General features: G+C 45.4%; 2 protein-coding genes across 3 annotated transcripts in view; one reads left to right on the top strand and one right to left on the bottom strand.

Annotated features, from left to right (window-relative positions):
* Positions 1-243: 243 nt before the first annotated feature.
* Positions 244-11,292, bottom strand: TTF1 (transcription termination factor 1). 2 transcript variants are annotated; one of them, XM_048325859.1, is made up of 12 exons: positions 11,254-11,292; positions 10,461-10,561; positions 9,462-10,304; positions 6,940-7,199; positions 6,403-6,588; positions 5,230-5,308; positions 4,821-4,951; positions 4,110-4,338; positions 2,976-3,065; positions 2,691-2,756; positions 2,208-2,293; positions 244-1,820 (listed from the first exon to the last, which is right to left on the bottom strand). In XM_048325859.1, exons 3-12 carry the CDS (start codon positions 10,292-10,294, stop codon positions 1,660-1,662), a joined length of 2,121 nt encoding a protein of 706 aa, XP_048181816.1. In that variant the 5' UTR covers positions 10,295-10,304; positions 10,461-10,561; positions 11,254-11,292; the 3' UTR covers positions 244-1,659. The 2 variants fall into 2 exon arrangements, with proteins under 2 accessions (XP_048181816.1, XP_048181815.1); XM_048325858.1 differs by lacking the exon at positions 11,254-11,292 and adding an exon at positions 10,892-11,127.
* Positions 11,293-11,374: 82 nt separating this feature from the next.
* The window catches only part of CFAP77 (cilia and flagella associated protein 77), a 57,164-nt gene continuing 52,053 nt past the window's right edge, over positions 11,375-16,485 (top strand). Inside the window, exon 1 of the mRNA XM_048325075.1 lies at positions 11,375-11,706. Coding sequence (XP_048181032.1) covers positions 11,581-11,706 — 126 coding nt within the window. The 5' untranslated portion in view covers positions 11,375-11,580. The remainder of the gene's footprint in view (positions 11,707-16,485) is intronic.

Here is a 16,485-nt window from a genome sequence, read left to right as displayed (position 1 = left end):
ATTTTAACTCAGTTTTCCTTTGTATGTTTCTTCCATGCAGTCATTAATAAGGTGAACTTTGCCATCAAACGTACTGAGCCTTGGAAAACCATTGTTAAAACTTTGTTAAATTCCATCAAATTTATTGAACTCTATCAAATTATTCTTCTAGCTCAATAAGACATTCCTGCCTTTCTCTTTTGAGTGAGGTGCATTCCAGTCAACCACAACAGTTGTCCTTTAAAGCAAAGGATAAAATAAGTCTCATTGTGGAGGTAGAAGTTTATTTCTTCAAGATCTACTCTACAAACTCTACAACCAGGTGTTTGTGCTCTTGCCTGCAGACAATTCAGAGCATCTCCATTTTCCAAGAAAAAACCCCTTGAAAAACACAAACTTTAGATTCAGAAATTCAAATTTTTCAGCTTTTAACCTTCAAACCCATGAAGCAATGCAAATCAAAGACTTAAGTGGAAGTGGTATATGTTTCCTTCCCCCCATCCCATTTCATCTCTTGGCTGGAAAACTTTACCCTCAAAGCAGCAGCTGATTAGAGGGGAGGTCCTGCCTGTCTCACAAAAATCCCACTGCTTTCTATCTTCAGAGAGACTAAAGCCAGACATAGTTAAAGGTGGAAAGTTCTCCTTTAAAAGTTCCTTGCTGTAAGTCACCTTCCAGACCCTCCAAAAAGGCCTTTATTTCAAGCTGATTGAAAGTTCTAGATTTTCAGTGATGATTATTAGAATTGAAGAGGGAAGTTCTCACTTATCAAAATGACCCTCAAAAAGCAGGGACTGACTTTTCTTGCATTACTGTCTAATTCAGCATATGGGAAATATAAACAAGCCATACAAAGACTTTACACAGTAAGGTATTTTTGGGGTTTTTTACATTCATTCAGTCGTTCTACAAATAATCATTTCAGGCAGAGAGTTAAAAATATCATACAAAACATGTGTACAACCTCCATCTTACTGCTTAATTTTCTTATTAAAATGCAGAAATTCTCCTTGGCACAATAAAAATATATGTATATATATATACACACAGTTTTGTCTCTGTATTCCAAATATTAATAAAAACATTTTAAATTATTTATTTTGGTTAGCGTGAAATGATGAATAGTAACGGACAAAAGTCCTTTTTTTCTAGAAGGGCTGAGAAAAGTGTGAGTCTGCATCAAAAATAAAATCAGTTGCTTTTAAGAATAAGATACCTGTTTTAAAAAAAAACCAACTGAAAAGTTGTGCTGTTTTCATCAACACAGATGTCTTAAGACTTGGTTATTAGAGATGTAAAAGCAAACTGAAAGCCTTTTTCCAATCCCATGAATTTTAAATAATTTAAAAAAAATAAAGTTCTGAAAACCAAGTTCATTCATAAAGGGAAAACAGCAGCTTTCAACTCCACAGAAAAAAAGTATTTTGAGACATTTAGAAAGCAACTTGCATGCTTAAATGAAAACTTATAAAACCAGAGATACATTGAAATAATAAAAGGTGGCACAAAAGCTCTGTTTAACTCAGTCTTCAATATGAAACAAGACAATCAGAAGTGCCTATCCTGACATTTCCCATTACTCAACAGCCTGGGTACCTGCAGGTGGTGGGCTGTACCCACTTTCAACCAGACCCATTTGCAGTTAAATATGCATATTAGGAATTGCTTTTAGGAAGTCAATTAATCACTCTCTTCACTGGAGTCAAAGATGTCACTGAGTCTGAAAGCCTTCTGCTGCTGACTAGCTGCTGAATTGTCAAAACTACAGTGCTTCCCCTCCTTTTTTCTTAACTTTTCTTCAAGTTCTGGGAGCTTCTTTTCATACAGATAGTCAATAATTTCTATGAGGGGAAAAAAAAAAAAAGTAGTTTTAATTGGATGTGTAGAGGAACAGCATCTCACAGACAGAAATTAGGTTGTCAGTGTTAAATGCACAAAATCTCTGTACTGCTCTGTGGTGATCACAGTGGCTGTGCAGGGAGATCAGACACAACACAAACATGCAAAGAGAAATTAAAATGCACAGTCATAAAACTTTTCAAGCCAAGGTACTAAAAAGAAGAGGACATTGAAAGTTATAAAAAAGGCATTTAGTAAATAAAGTATAAAGCTGAAGATTTTAGCCAATTAGGAGAAAGCGAACCAGGAAAAAATTGAACTAGAATATGCACCCTCTGAAATTCAACCCGAAGCCTTAAGGAGTATATACAAACAGCTGGCATACTGACCAGAAAAGGTCTTTCTTTTCCATAAAGGGACAGAGGACACTTTCAGCCTATAAAACTTTGCTTGAACATAGGCTCTAGGGACATCTCTGCAAAGAGAAGAGTTAAAAGAATTAGTGGTGCAGGGAGCTATCGTAAAGCTTAATTGTTACTGAGTTACCCATTCCTGGGAGTGATGCCAGCCAAACCCTATCTTAGCTTTAGGGAGAAAGGATGGAATTCAAATAATAATTATCTCATACTATCAAATCATAGTTTTTCCCATTAGTTGATTAACACCTGGAGGCAGATACACAACACTCCAGTACTTGGAATGTTAAGGGTTTCAGATCTTGCAGGCATGGCTTCCTGCTCAGTGCTATGCCAGGATATGCAACTGTCATGTTTCCAAACTAAACACTTCCTATTGCTGTAAAGGTATCAGAACTTTGATTCATCTGCTTTCAGTACCCTTTGTATCCATAAGAAGAGGGAAAGAAGGCTTACCCAATAGCATTACTGAGTTCATCCCAGTTTACTTCACTGGCATCCTCTGCTTTCGTTTCATACAACCTGTGAATGTAAGACAGAAGCAGTTTGCAGGCAGAACTCAAGCCATAATTCAGTGCTCCCAGCTCCCCCAGTCAGAAATTACAGGACATTTTGTCCAGAGAAAGAATGATTGCAAAACATGTATCAAGCTGCAAGCAGGCTGTTTTCGCCCTGCAAACTTTTATAAACACAGCTCAAACAGTGAAAGATACAAAAACATCCCAGTGCTCAGAACTGTACCTTTTAATAAGGTTGATCTTGGCCTGTAATCCATTGCTCCCTCTATATAACTGCTGCCCTTTGGTCAATTTGCTTGTTAAAATTGAATTCCTTTGAAAACACACAAAAACAGGTCTCTATCATTTCAAGAAATTCCAAGCATCAAGATACGGCTGTGTCACAGAGAGGCAATGTTCTGCCAAGTGACGGGGGATTTAAAGGACACAGACACCAATAGAAAGGATAGTCTTGTTTTGCTATGAACATTAAGGCAATTTACAACAGTAAAATTATACATTCAATAGAAGTACACACTTGGCTTTAGCAACAAGCAAAAGCAAGGTAATGCACCTATTCTTTACTACATGAGAGAAAGGATAGTGATTGAGAAAGATACATCACCAACTGCCTAAATATTTTACCATCACCCAGATCCTCAGTCGCTGGGGAGCCCCATTTCACAGCCAGGACCTGGAGAACCCCTCCCAGCAATTGGGAAATCCTACAGTGTTTCCACCTGTGGGTGAGGTCTCTAAATTCACCCTGAAAGTGGGTCCAGCTTTTATAGGCCCAAATCAGCAAGTCAAAGTGACTTGATTATATTTTTAGCACGGAAACACCTGGAATTGATGGCACACTTCCCAGCTAGCAGGGGCAGAGGCTTGGCCAGAGCCTAGGCCTGGGCTGGGAGGGCTTCTCCTAAAATATCTTACAAACAAGCTGCTGTTCCTGTCTGTTGGGAAAGTTTCTTAAAATGATACATTTCTTGCAGGTAACTACACAACATTATGTGAAAGTTTCTGAAGCAGCTGGTTTGGTGTTAAACAGCTGGCATTAGAGTCTTGATCATCTGTTTTTACCTAAATAATACTGCTGGTGTTAGTCACACAATGCCCAGGGTTCGTCCTGTAAATCAGCCCTGCTGCTCCAGCCTCAGCACATCAGGCAGAAATCAGGCTTTGCTATCACAGCAAGAAGAAAACTTGCCCCAGCTACCAAAGAGTTACTTGTCTCAAGACACATCTGCAATGCCTCTTCTGTACTCTACAGTGTCTTATCTGTCCTACCAAATGATTATGATAAAAACCACAGGTTTTACAGAATAAATACTCCCCACTACGCATTTTACTATCTCAGTTTAGTCCAAGCCCTCACCACTTCTGTTTGCACTGTCTCCAATATCGACTTCCCACTTTGGTTTCAATCTCAGTCCATGGCAGTTGCTGGTACAGCTTCTCGCGTTCAATCCAGGGATCTGTGCTTGACTGTTCCAGTGAGGAAAGAGAACTTGGATTTTCTGTTTTCAGTTTCCTCCTCATCACCTCCTTCACTGCATTCATTAACTTCTGGGTCTCTTCCTTTGTCCAAGGACCATAATTAATAGCTAAAATTGAAAAACCACCAGGTTTAGGCATAATTTATCATAAATGATTAGGGAAGAAAAGGCAAAAGAGCAAACGATTCACTTTGCATGTTCTTTATTTATAGGACCAACTTCTTAACACATCTCCTAGAAACCCTTGTGCATACCAGACTTGAGAGTTCAGCCTAAACACTAAAGAACAGACTGATCCCCAGTTTTTATCTTTTTAAACCTGGTTGCCAAATTCCTTCTGCCCTCCCTGTGAAATCATCTTATTTAGATGTCAGTTCTGTTCCACATCTTTTCTCTTTTCTTTCAGAAATCTTTCTTATCCCTTCTACATGACAATGCAATCAGTGGTCTGAAGAAAAGGACCACCACTACAAATTAATTAATTTTAAACCCCATACTTGAAGGACTTTTTCTTCATCTTTAGGGTACCTACAACGTAAGAGTTCAACTAACAGTAGACAAAATTAATTGTTTTTCTTAAAATTACATACCTGACTTGATTTCAGAGAATTTCATAGCAACCGAGAGGTTAGAACGGGACATCAGCTCAGAAATCTTCTTCCAATCATTGCCATGCAGAGCTTGATACTTCTTTAATTTTTCTTTTTCTTCCTTAGTATACCTGGTTGAGAAAATGGGCACAGCTTCAGCTGTAAATTCAAACCATTTCAATCTCTTAAAGAGCTGTATCCCCTCCAGGTGGTCAATGTTAATCATCACTATCAATTCAAGTCACATTTTAGAACAGAGGAATCAATAAGGGAAAATGAACTATCAATTAAGTCACAATAACTGGCACAAATGGGAGAGATGATCTTCATTTATATCAATTTTTAATTTACAAATAATCAACACAGACTGATATTAACATTCAGAAACACTTTTAAAGTATTCCCTTACCTTCCTTTATAATTATTTGGGTCAAACATCTTCCTTGCTCGGTAATATATCAGCCTCCAGGGTCGGGGTATGCCCTCAGCTGGAAGGTAGAGGATCATTTTTAACAGACATTTCTCACAGTGGTGAGGCCAAAATGAAACAAACCCCAAAACCCAACACCACACATTTTCATGACCGTGCTGTCAACAACAGATTCTTTCCACTCACTCTTGCTACTCACTAGCTACAAACTGCATGGATGGCTGTGCATTTGAGCCAGGTGTAATTAAAATTTAACTGGCATACTGAATACTCCCATTAAAAGAGAGACATGAGACAGCCACCAGGCAGGAGGCTGAGGAGACACTGGGCTTCTGCTTACAGACTGTTTCAACTGGGAGAAGCAGGCAGTGGGGCATCCAGCAAAAACCAAGTGAGGATCTCTCCTGAAGGGAAGATCCACAGAGACCAATCCCTGGGAACACACAACCACCTTGGCCAGCAGTGCCCAGGAGAGGTGACTGCAAGTCACAGAACACTGATGAGACTTTCTGCCAAATCTTCCCAGACTGGAATGAAAGTCAACATCAGGCAAATGTGACGATGCAGAGGGAAGGATTGTGTGTCTGAAATAATCACAGAGGAACAAATCTGTAGTTTGATCCCAATATCCCAATCCATGACAGGCTGCCCTTTACTCTGCCTTGCCTAAGATGATGACACCAAACACACAGAATAAAGCTCCTGGTGCACTGAGAAGATCCCCATGTCTTGGAAAACTGACATGGCTCAATTTCTTCCATCCCCCCTCAGTCCTGCACTTGCCACCTATTTATGTGATCCAGGAACAGGTGACAATTTCAGACAGGACTTAATCAATCACAGCTGCCATTAATAACCTTAATTACAGTTTAGCAAATAACACACTTAAAACCATAAAGCCCAAATGCAAGTCTGAAAGTCTTTACTGGTCTTGACCACATTTTATCTCTAAACTCTTCCTACTTGAGACCAGATAGCAAGAACAATAGACTGTGCAGATTATCAAGTACACCATCTCAGCAGCTCCTTTTTTAACCAAATTTAGCAACATCAGTGCTTTTCAATAAAAAATTCTTTTACAAAATATGCCATGATATCACCAGGTTGTAGAATACAACATTCAGCTGTCTGAGAATAAATTTAAATACTCACAAATTTTTTCACAAAAATGATGTTCTGTTTTCAGGCGATGGATGGTGTCTTTATCTTCTGGATACCTCGAGGTAAACAGAAGTTTTTCAGCACTGTCTATTCCAGTAAGTGATAAGAACTCTTCAACGTTTTTCTGGATTTGTTTATTTTCCTTCTGGGTAAATCTGCCAAACTTGACAGCAATACCTAAAATATAAAAAGGTTAAGAAAAACAAATCAAACCTCAAGTACCATCTCTTGCACATCTCAGGTTTTAGCTTGGGTATAAGAAAAGATCAGCAAATTCTATGGGGTAAAAAGAAAACTGAAAGAGACAAAACCAGCTGGAAATGAGCAATCTACACACAAGTGTGAACTGAAATTTGCCAATGTGGAAGCAGATGCTACGAACAGAGAAACAGAAAATATGTCAATGGAATGAAGTGAACCAGACTCTGTGGGTGCAACAGACATGACACAAGAAACTTTTCCCTCTGTCAAAACATTAGCACAGCTGCACAGTCCTTCCTCACTGCAACAGGATTTCAGAGAGCTCACCCTGTTTTTTAAACTCCTTAAATCTCATTAGGTCTCTTCCAGCCATCTTCTTGATTGAACTGTCTGATATATTCTTCACATGAGGAATAAACTCTTCCAGTTCTTGTCTTGCAGTATCCAAATCCATGACTGAAGACGTGACAGAGTCCAGGCCTTCTTCACCATCCAGACTGACCTCATCAGAGGCTGCCAATTCAGCAAAGGAACTGTTCTGCTTCTTCTGCTTCTTCTTTTTATTTGATGCCGAAGGTTTTGGTGTCCTAATATAAAAAAAGGCACAAAATAAAATACATCGCTAGAACTCCACACCAAAGACTTTTTTAACACCTCTACCCTTAAAAGAGTGAACACATTCATTAATTACTGTGTTAATTAGGCACAGCCTGATTTTTTGGTAGCGGGGAAGGCCACAGAAATTCTGTGAGAAGCTGCTGGAAGCTTCCACTATGTCCGACAGAGCCAATCTCTGCTGGCTCTGAAGATGGACACGCTGCTGGCTCAATTAGAGAGGTTGGTAACCCTCTGTGATGCCACATTTAAGAAGGAACTCAAACAGCACACGTGCAGTTTATTCCAGGGGCAGTGAGCCGCCGCCGCCCCAGGGCGTTCTGGCCGGCCGTGGCCATGTGCTGCTGTGGCCACCACCATCTCGGTGTGGCCTGCGGCGAGCTCTGCCTGCCTGGCTGCCCCTAGCCAGGCCACACTGTGGGCAGAAGGGCAGGGGTGGCAGTGGTGGCTTCTCTTTCCCAGTGCCCCACGTGAGGAGAGGCTTTAAATAACGTCGGTGCCACGGCAGCACCACGCAGTGGTGGGCCCGCCAAGCCGGTGGAGAAAACACGGTGAGCAATTCCCTGATGCAGAACCTAAGGGAAATCAACCCTCAGCACTGCAGGATGCTGCAAGAATCTTGGAATTGGTGGAATTTGTTGGCAATGGTGCCTATGAGCAGCAGTTTTTCTTCTAGTCGGAGAAAGAGGAGGAAGTGAGGACATGTGAGGGAAAACAACATGGTGGCACCAAGGTCAGTGGAAAGAAAGGGGGGGAGGAGGTGCTCCAAATGTCAGAGTTGAGATTCCTCTGCAGGCCGTGGTGAGGACCACGGTGAAACAAACTGTCCCCCTGTAATCCATGAAGTCCACGTGGAGTGCAGAATTCCACTTGCAGCCTGTGGGAAAAGTGCTCATGCTGGAGCAGGTGGATGCCAGAGAAAGCTGTAATCCAGTGGGAAACCCGAATAGAGAGAAAGAGGGCCCTTGCTTCCAAACTAGAGCAGCCTATCCTTAAAAGACTGCACCCCATGGACGAGTGACCCACGCCACAAGAGTTCTGGGAAGACTGTTTGTGGGAGGGACTCACATTGCAGCAGATTTGGCAGAACTGCTGCTTGGGAAATGAGAACCACGCTGGAGACGTTCACAGAGAACTGTCTCCCTTCTCTGTCTCCCGTGGGAGGGACCCCAGGGCACAGCAGAGAAAAGACTCCTCCCCCTGAGCAAAGAGAAGATCTCAGGTGACAAACTGACCAACCCCCACGGCCCCGTCTCCCTGCACTGTCAGTGGGAAGGAGGGAGGGACTGGGGGAAAAAGGTGTTTTAAAGGCTTCTTTTACTCCTCATCATCCTCCTCTAAAATAATAAATTTACTTTATACCTTTAAATTTGAACCTGTTTTGCCCTTAAAGTGTTTTTTCTCAGTCCTTAACTCATGAGCTCTTAGTTTTTTTTCCCCTCCTTTGCCCAACTACAGCAGAGGAGAGTGAGTGAAGGGTTTTTGTGGGTGCCTGACATTTTAAGCAGTGTCAAACCACAGAACAAAACATTACAGAAGAAAAAATACTTCACACATCCACTGCCTTGCATTTCCAACCTTTTAACATAATCGAAAAATTGTAATTTAGTACCAAATTTCTATACTTAAAATAATCAAGGAGCTTTCTGAAGTTCTGAAAATCCAAAGAACTCTCACCCATGGGCATACTGAAGAAATAATGTCTCTTGCTACCACTGGCACTCAGATTTTTTCCATCTGTCTCTTACTAGTGCTCCTGTTTTGTGTTCTAGACACTGTAAAGGCATCAAGAACTACTTACATGAGCATTTATTTGCATAGAACATTAAATTGTTTAGCTGACCTTACTAGCTGCTTGGTTAAAATGCACACGTTCCCTATAAATATCAAGTTTAAAAAACGAAAACCCTTTCTTTTCCCCCCACTTTTCTTTTTTTAAAATGTGAATTGTTTGCACGTAAATTATTTCTACACCTACAGTTTTAAAGAGGAGAAAAGAGCCTACACGGAAGGCAATGGTGGTGCATTCCTCAAAATTGTTATTGTATCTCCACAAGAAAGCTGAGCATTTAAAGTAGATCTCTAATGCCTCAATATGCTGTACAAGCTGAAAGTTTTTCTTTAAAACACATACAAAACAGAATGATGAAAAATCTGGGACCCAAATAACCTGAAAGGAACATATCTGAGGAGTGGAGGAAGGAAAAAACCCCACAAACAAAACCTAAACTTACATCATGTCACACTCCGAAGAGCTTTCTTCCATGACAACAGTGCTGCTTTTTTTGGCCTTTTTAGCATGTGCTGGAGTCTTTTCAGCTGCTTTATTGGGTGTAGAAAAATCAGCAGGGACCTCCATGGAGACCTCACTGATGGCAGAAGCAGCATCACAGTCCCCATCCTCGCCTGCAGGTGAAGGGCACCCCCTGTGCCCCCTGCTCTGCTCTGAGGATGACAGCAGTGACTGCTCAGCTGCTCCATCTGTGTCTTTCTGCACATCCTGAGCACTGCCCTCTCTCCTCTTCTTCCTCTTCTTTTTGGATTTCTCTTTGTGGCCCTTGCTGTGTTCCTCCGAGGGAGGCAGCTCACACACCTCGTCCGCTTCAGGCAGCTTTGCTTTCTTTTTCTTCTTAGCTTTTTTAAAATAAACATAATCAGCAGCATCCTGCTGGCAGTCCTGGGTGCTGTACTGGTTCACAGGGACACAGGTGACATTGCTGTGCTCATCAGTGCTCTCGTTACCCTTCCGCTTCCTCTTCTTCTTGGGGGAAGCAGCTGCTCCAGTCCCATTGCTCATTTCATGTTCCAGTCTCACACAGTAATTATCTATCAAAGCCTGCTGCTTCTCACCCTTTTCTTTCAGCTTTTTTTTCTTTTTCCTGCCCTCCCCACGCTGTGCTGCTGCATCTTCAAACAGCAGCGGGGAAGCGCGGCCGAGCTCTGGAGCCTCTGCACTTTCAGCATTTTCGTGTTTGTTCTTGTACCCATTGTGTTTCCTCTTCTTCTTTTTCTTCTTCTTGACAAAATCCTGGACTTGAAAATCACCTGCACGAGCTTTGCCTTTCATTTTTTTTCCCTTAAATAAAAGAGAGGAGTTTTATTGAAGGGTTGTAATTTATACAGTTACATACAGTAAAAAAAAGCCAAAACACCCCCCTCAAAACCCAACAAAAAGCACAAAACCCACCCAAAACCTTCTAAATTAAAAACTCATTTTTATCTTAGATGCTTACTTTTTAATCCAGCTAGTTTTGTAAAGTGCCCAGGAAAAACTGATGCCTTCTTTGTCAACCAGATGTGCATCACAGCTGCCCTCACCCTTCAAGGTACCTTGCTGCAACAACAAAAGACACACTTTAATAAATTTAATAATTACTAGCTTTGATTTTGAATAATTAAGCCGTGTCAGACTGTTGTGTTCAACTCAGCTTTCAGCACTGAAACAGCAACAAGCTAAAAGCAACTGAGAAATATGAGACTAATCAGCACTAAACCCAAAATTCTCTAATTAGAGGTTTCTGACGGGCTCTGCTCGAGCCCAAGCCGAGCTCAGCCCTGCCGGATCTGTCCGGCAGAGGCCAATTCCTGCAGAACACAGTCACCCAGAGCACGCAGGAAGCATTTTTAGCACATTTTCCACAGCCAGCACATACGAAACACTCACCGCGCAACACCCCCGGCACGTTTGAAACACGCGCCCTTGAATTTCGCATCCCCAGAGCAGTTCGCACCACCGGCCGGTACCGGGCATCCCCTCCTCACCACCGAGGGGAACGAGCGGCCCCGAAGGCTCTGTGGAGCTCCAACCACAAGCCCAGACACCGATAAACCCCAGCTAAGAACGGGCGTACGGCCGGCCCGGGCCCCGCCGCTCCCCTCCGCCGCCCTGGGGCTACCGAGGGAGACTCCCAGCACACGCACAGAGCTCTCGGCAGCCTCGGGCAGAGGGGCAGCCCCGGGCTGAGGGGCACCCGCCGCCCCTCCGGGACCCCCCCCGCTCCCCGTCCCCGCCGGGCCTCCCGCTACCTCCACGCGGTGTCCGCCCGCGCCGCCGGTCCCCCGCGCCCCGCCGCCGGACCATCCGTTCCCCTGGCGGAAGCGACCCCAGCCGGACCCATCAGAGCGGCGCACCGCCCGTTGCCTGGAAACGGATGCCGCCGCGCGCGCCACGAGTTGGGTGCGAGAACCCCGGAGCCGGGACCGGCACTGGAACCGGGACTGGGACTGGGACCGGGACCGCCAAGAGAGCCCCGGAACCGGCACCGGGACCGCCGACACCTCCCCCGGCACCACGACCAGGACTGGGACCGGGACTGCCGAGAGAGCCCCGCACCGGGACCGGCCCCCGGTGCCATGGCGGGCGGCAGAGCGGGGTCCCGGCGGCGGCCGATGACTTTGGCCGAGGCAGGCCCGGGCACGGAGAACGAGCGGCTGGGGGTGGTCCGGCTCAGCATGCTGCGCAACCCGCTCATCCTCAAGGTCAGCCCCGCGACCCCCGTTCCCTCCGCCCCCGAGCCCTGCCCTGGCACGGCCACCCCCCATCCCACCGCGAACAGAACCCCGGGGGGGTGGGGGGTCACAGTCCCTGCGGGCAGCTGCACAGCGGAGAAGTTTTCCCTTAAAGCGGTTAAAACCAGTTTTTTCCCCGTTGATTGACAAGGAAATCGTGTTTCCCCGCTGCTCCTTCACAAGCGTGGTCGTGTTTTAAACACGCGGCGGTCCCCAGCTGGTGATGGGCACAGAGGAGAATGGGTTCTCCCTCCGAGGATCGGGCGTTTTCCCAAGTTTCCATAGTCTCACGGTTTGGGAAGTTCTTGGGGACGGGGACCGAGGTGTCACTGGGGCTGCTCTCCATCCCAGACACAGCAGAGGGGTCCCGGGGCGGGGGTCACACAAACTGTATCCACCTAAATTACCACCAGCATTGGAAGGGGCTGCCCAGGGAGGTGGTGGAAGGCACCATTCCTGAAGGAGTCCAAGGAACGCCTTGCACTCAGTGCTCTGGTCTGGGTGACAAGGTGGGGATCAGTCACAGGCTGGACTCGATGGTCTTGGAGGTCTTTTCCACCCTAACTGATTCTGTGGTTCTGTAATTAGGATTGCTGTGGAGGTTCTGGTCCCTTCACAAACTCCTGGCACTTCTCAAGTTGTTCATCCCACTCGTACCCCCGCCCTGTGCACCGGCTGAGCTCGGGGTGTGGCTCGGAAAGTTTTAAGCATCTCGCTTCGTTTGGTTCCTCCTCCTCGACACTCACACCCCCAGCGAGTCACGCTTTAACCCCCGCCTCCGCCGGCCCCCTGCTCGCCGAGCAGCAGCTGAAGTGCGGCTCTCATCCCCTGGATGGCACTCTCAGAACGGCTTCGTGCCCGAGCCCCGAGCCCTCCCCGCGCTCGGGGCCGGGGAACGCGGCGGGCGCAGCTCCCGCAGCCGGCACCGAGCGCTTGGACCGGCTGCTCTTTGCCCTTTCCGTGCCAGGGCAGCCGCTCCTGCTCCCAAGCTTTGTTTCCCCGCCGATGGCGCTTAAACCGCGGCTTTCCAGCCGGAGTTCGGCTCTTCAGCTCCCTCAGTAATCGCACCCCTGCACCGCCAGGCGTGGAAGTTGGCCGTTAAATTTTGGAATTTGGAATATCACTGGAAATTCGAGACTTTGCAATATTGAATACCTTCTTTTGTTTTCTTATGAAACTCTAAAAATCTATCGGGATATTTTGTCAGGCAAAGAAAAAAAAGCAGGTTTTGCCTCAGAACTCTGAAGTGGCTTCACTTTTTCAAATCCACAATTTCTACTTTCTTTCTTTTCTCTGTTTCCTAAGTTTGATGGGAAGGATAACTGTTGCAGAGCATCCTGGCGGTAGGAATGCTGAGCAATTTAAAATCGTGGGATGTTTTAATAAGACACAATCTGGATTTCTGCAATCTGGTGAAACTAAAATTTGAGCAAGTTTTTGGGGAAAAAAATAGAGTTAAATTTCTGAGCAATTTCTGTTCTCTCAGGGCTTCCTTGCAGGGGGGTGTCTGCTGGTAGGGATGTGAGGAGATCTGCATCCACCCGATGCAATCCTTGAGCATGGAGTAAGTGGGGTGTTAACAGGGATGCTTTTACCCTTGGAACCAGCAGTAATTCCACTTCATGGGAGGTTCTGCTGCAAACTGCTGCCCCCCTGCCAGCTGCCCCAGGGAGTACTGAATTGACCAGGGTGAATTCAGCAGCCTATCTGCCAGGAGGTGACAGGGTGGGGTGGCAGTTCACTGGATAAACGCTGGCACTGCACGCAGCAGTGGTGACACACTTACAGCATCGGCCCTCTGCCATTCGTCCTCCTCCTGCCTCCAGCTGCAGCCTGGAATCTCTTCCTCCCCAGGGCAGCCCTGGGGACCAGGCATTCTGAAGAGAATGGCCAGCAGGTCCCAACCCTCATGCTGTGCAGTGCCACCTGAAACTGAAGGACACAAAGATAGTTTAGAAGAAAAGGACAAAAGGTTTGGAGACCACTGCAGCCGAGGGAGGGCACGAGGAGCACACAGCTCCAACAGCTGCCAGTGAGGTTCTCTGGTCAGCAAATACACAAGAACCTGAGGCCCAGTAGAGATGGATGGGACACTCAGTCCCTGATCTTCCTCCAAACAGCACTCAGACCCCAAAACCCTGGTCCAAGTGTGACAGACCCCCTACTTTGCAGCAGCCAACAACAGGACTCCCTGCTTTCTCTTTCAATTCTCTTTTATATCTTCTAGATACCCAAACAAGACCCCTGCCCAGACTGTGTTTCTGGCTGAGCCTCCTGCCCCAGCTCTGCCCAGCCCCAGCCTCCCACCAGGACATGTCCACACACACTGACTATCACAGATTTAAACTGTCATCCTCTCACAAAAAGATTTCTAGGGATGAATGCTCTGTTTCTCTGCTAGAGTGTATGATGTGTTTTAATTAAGCAAGGAGTTAATTTAGTTATCAATATTTATTTGCTTGCAGGATAAAACTGAGGAAAGCATTTCATCTACTGATGCCAGTAAAAATCTGAGCAAAGCACTTTTGGTCTGTTTTCACCAGTAAAAGCCTTAGCCAAGCACTTTTCCAGTACAAACTTACTGAAAACTTCTGTGTTACAAAAATAAACCAGCTCTGGGCAGGAAATATGAGTTTACCACATTTAACCCCTGGCATGCTCAACACAAACTTCAGAAATAGTCACCCATGGCAGCTTGGTTTCATTCATAGTAATATTTTCTGGAAAATATGGTACAATTAAGTTCAACGTATCACTGACAAAGTCACTGTCACCAGCAAGGAGTTGGATTTGCCTTCCCTGGTGTGTGAAGGTAAATGGGAAATCCAGATCCATGTGCCAAAGCATCTACTTACCTGTTCAGGTGGAGCCAGGGGAAATGCAGAGAGCAGGGAACTGCTCTCCACGAAAAGCCCGCAGAGATGAGAAGCATCTGGCTCACCTTCAGAGCCCCTACTACTGCTCCCAGCATTGAAAAGTTGTTTCCAAACTGGCAGTTCTGAGGAGGAAGAGGAGGAGGATGGTGCTGCTGCTCTGCTGGCCAGGAAAGGCTGGCACCAGGTCCCAGTCCAGACTGCAGGAAAAGCAGATTTCACAAACAGAACCACTGGAATGTGCAGTATTTGTTTTACAAGCTTGTTATTTACATGACAACTGATGCCAGGCTGTCTTTATTGGTCTGAATGCCAGGGCATTTAGGGTTCATTTTCCTAAGATTTCCTCTACAGGCCCAAGGGATGGAATTTTTTCTTTTATTCCAAATGAGATTGAACAGAAGCTACAGGATTCAGGCAATAAAATTCCAGCAGCTACAATCTCCAGAAGAAAAATATATGATCCTAACAGCTCACAAAACCACAGGAACTGGCACATTGATAGCCTTGGCTTTGGAATTCCCAGCAAAGGAAGGATTAGCCAGGCCAGGGAGAGTGAACTGCCCTTTTTGGTGGCTGAAGGGGATGCACAGAACTTTCCCTGGGCTCATGCAGGAGCCTGCTCCATGCCCAGGGAGAGCAGCTCCCTGTGGGTGACAGCAGGGCACCAGCCAGGTGACCAAGGGACTCCACTCCCCACATGGGTACCAAGTAAAGGCAGAAATCACCCACCACGTTTTCCTTTTTCCTTTCCTGCCTCTTGAAGCTCATCATGAAGTATTTCTGAGCTGTCTGATTGTCACAGAGCAAGACACTGCTGAGAATTGTTGCAAAATAATTTTGGTTTCTGGAATGATCCATAGGATGGACACTACAAAAGCAAGGAGGGGCATTTTGTCAAACATCAGGAACAAAGAAAAGAAAAAGCTGTAATTAAGCAAGAGACAAAGATGGACAAGTGCATGGTGTGAAAAAGAGTATTACAACTTTGAGCTGTAAACTGCATCATCACAAACATCTCTTGGAACAGGAATTACTGAAAAGGCAGGTTTTCCATCACTCTGAAGCTTTTATTAATAGACCTGGACTGTGGCTGCAACAGGGCTTTTACACCCGAATGCTGTGCTTCATGTTTGAGCCTTTAGCCCTCAGCTTCCTGGGTGGTTTGGGGTTTTTTTTAACATTCTCTCCAAATCCACTCATCTTCTTTATCTCTTCTGGCACCAGCCTGCCGAGGAGTCAAGGTGAACTCGGCACTGGTGAGGAATGGGACTGACAGGAGCAAAATCATTCCCTTTCCACGGAGCACCCACACAGCCCAGGTAGGGCTGTCAGGTCCCCTTGTCTCTGTTCCCCTCAAGGGATCTGGGGTTCAGCCACAGCCAGGATCTCACAGCTGCTTTCACATGAACAGACCCCCCCCCATGCTGCAAACTGCTGATCACAAGCCTGTGAGGCAGCTTCCAGAGGATTTGGATACCTTGCCTCAGGTGTTAGCTATGATGATTTAAATAACTCCGTTCCCACCCCTAACCTGCTCACAGCTGTTGGGGATCAATCCATCTATTGGAAACTTCGTCAGAGAGCAGATTTTAGTTTGTCTGTCTCTCCCCTGTAACACAGAGCAAAGTAGCCATAACTATCACGAGCTGTATTTGAAACAAGGTTGTCTTATTTGGTGTTAATTATACTCTTTACCTCAAATCACTGCGTGTGCTGAGCATCCTGCCTTCTGTGCTTGCTGCTTGGGGACACTGAGGTTTAATTAGTGTTTATGCAGCATTTTGTGTGCTTATTACTATTATTATTGTATCACAAGTATTATTATATTTTTGCAATCTAAGACCAGTGTTGTGCTTTTAAAAATGTATTCTGA

This window comes from Corvus hawaiiensis, chromosome 21 (genome assembly GCF_020740725.1).
Source record: "Corvus hawaiiensis isolate bCorHaw1 chromosome 21, bCorHaw1.pri.cur, whole genome shotgun sequence".
NCBI lineage: Eukaryota > Metazoa > Chordata > Aves > Passeriformes > Corvidae > Corvus > Corvus hawaiiensis.
This window is presented reverse-complemented; position numbering and strand designations above follow the sequence as displayed.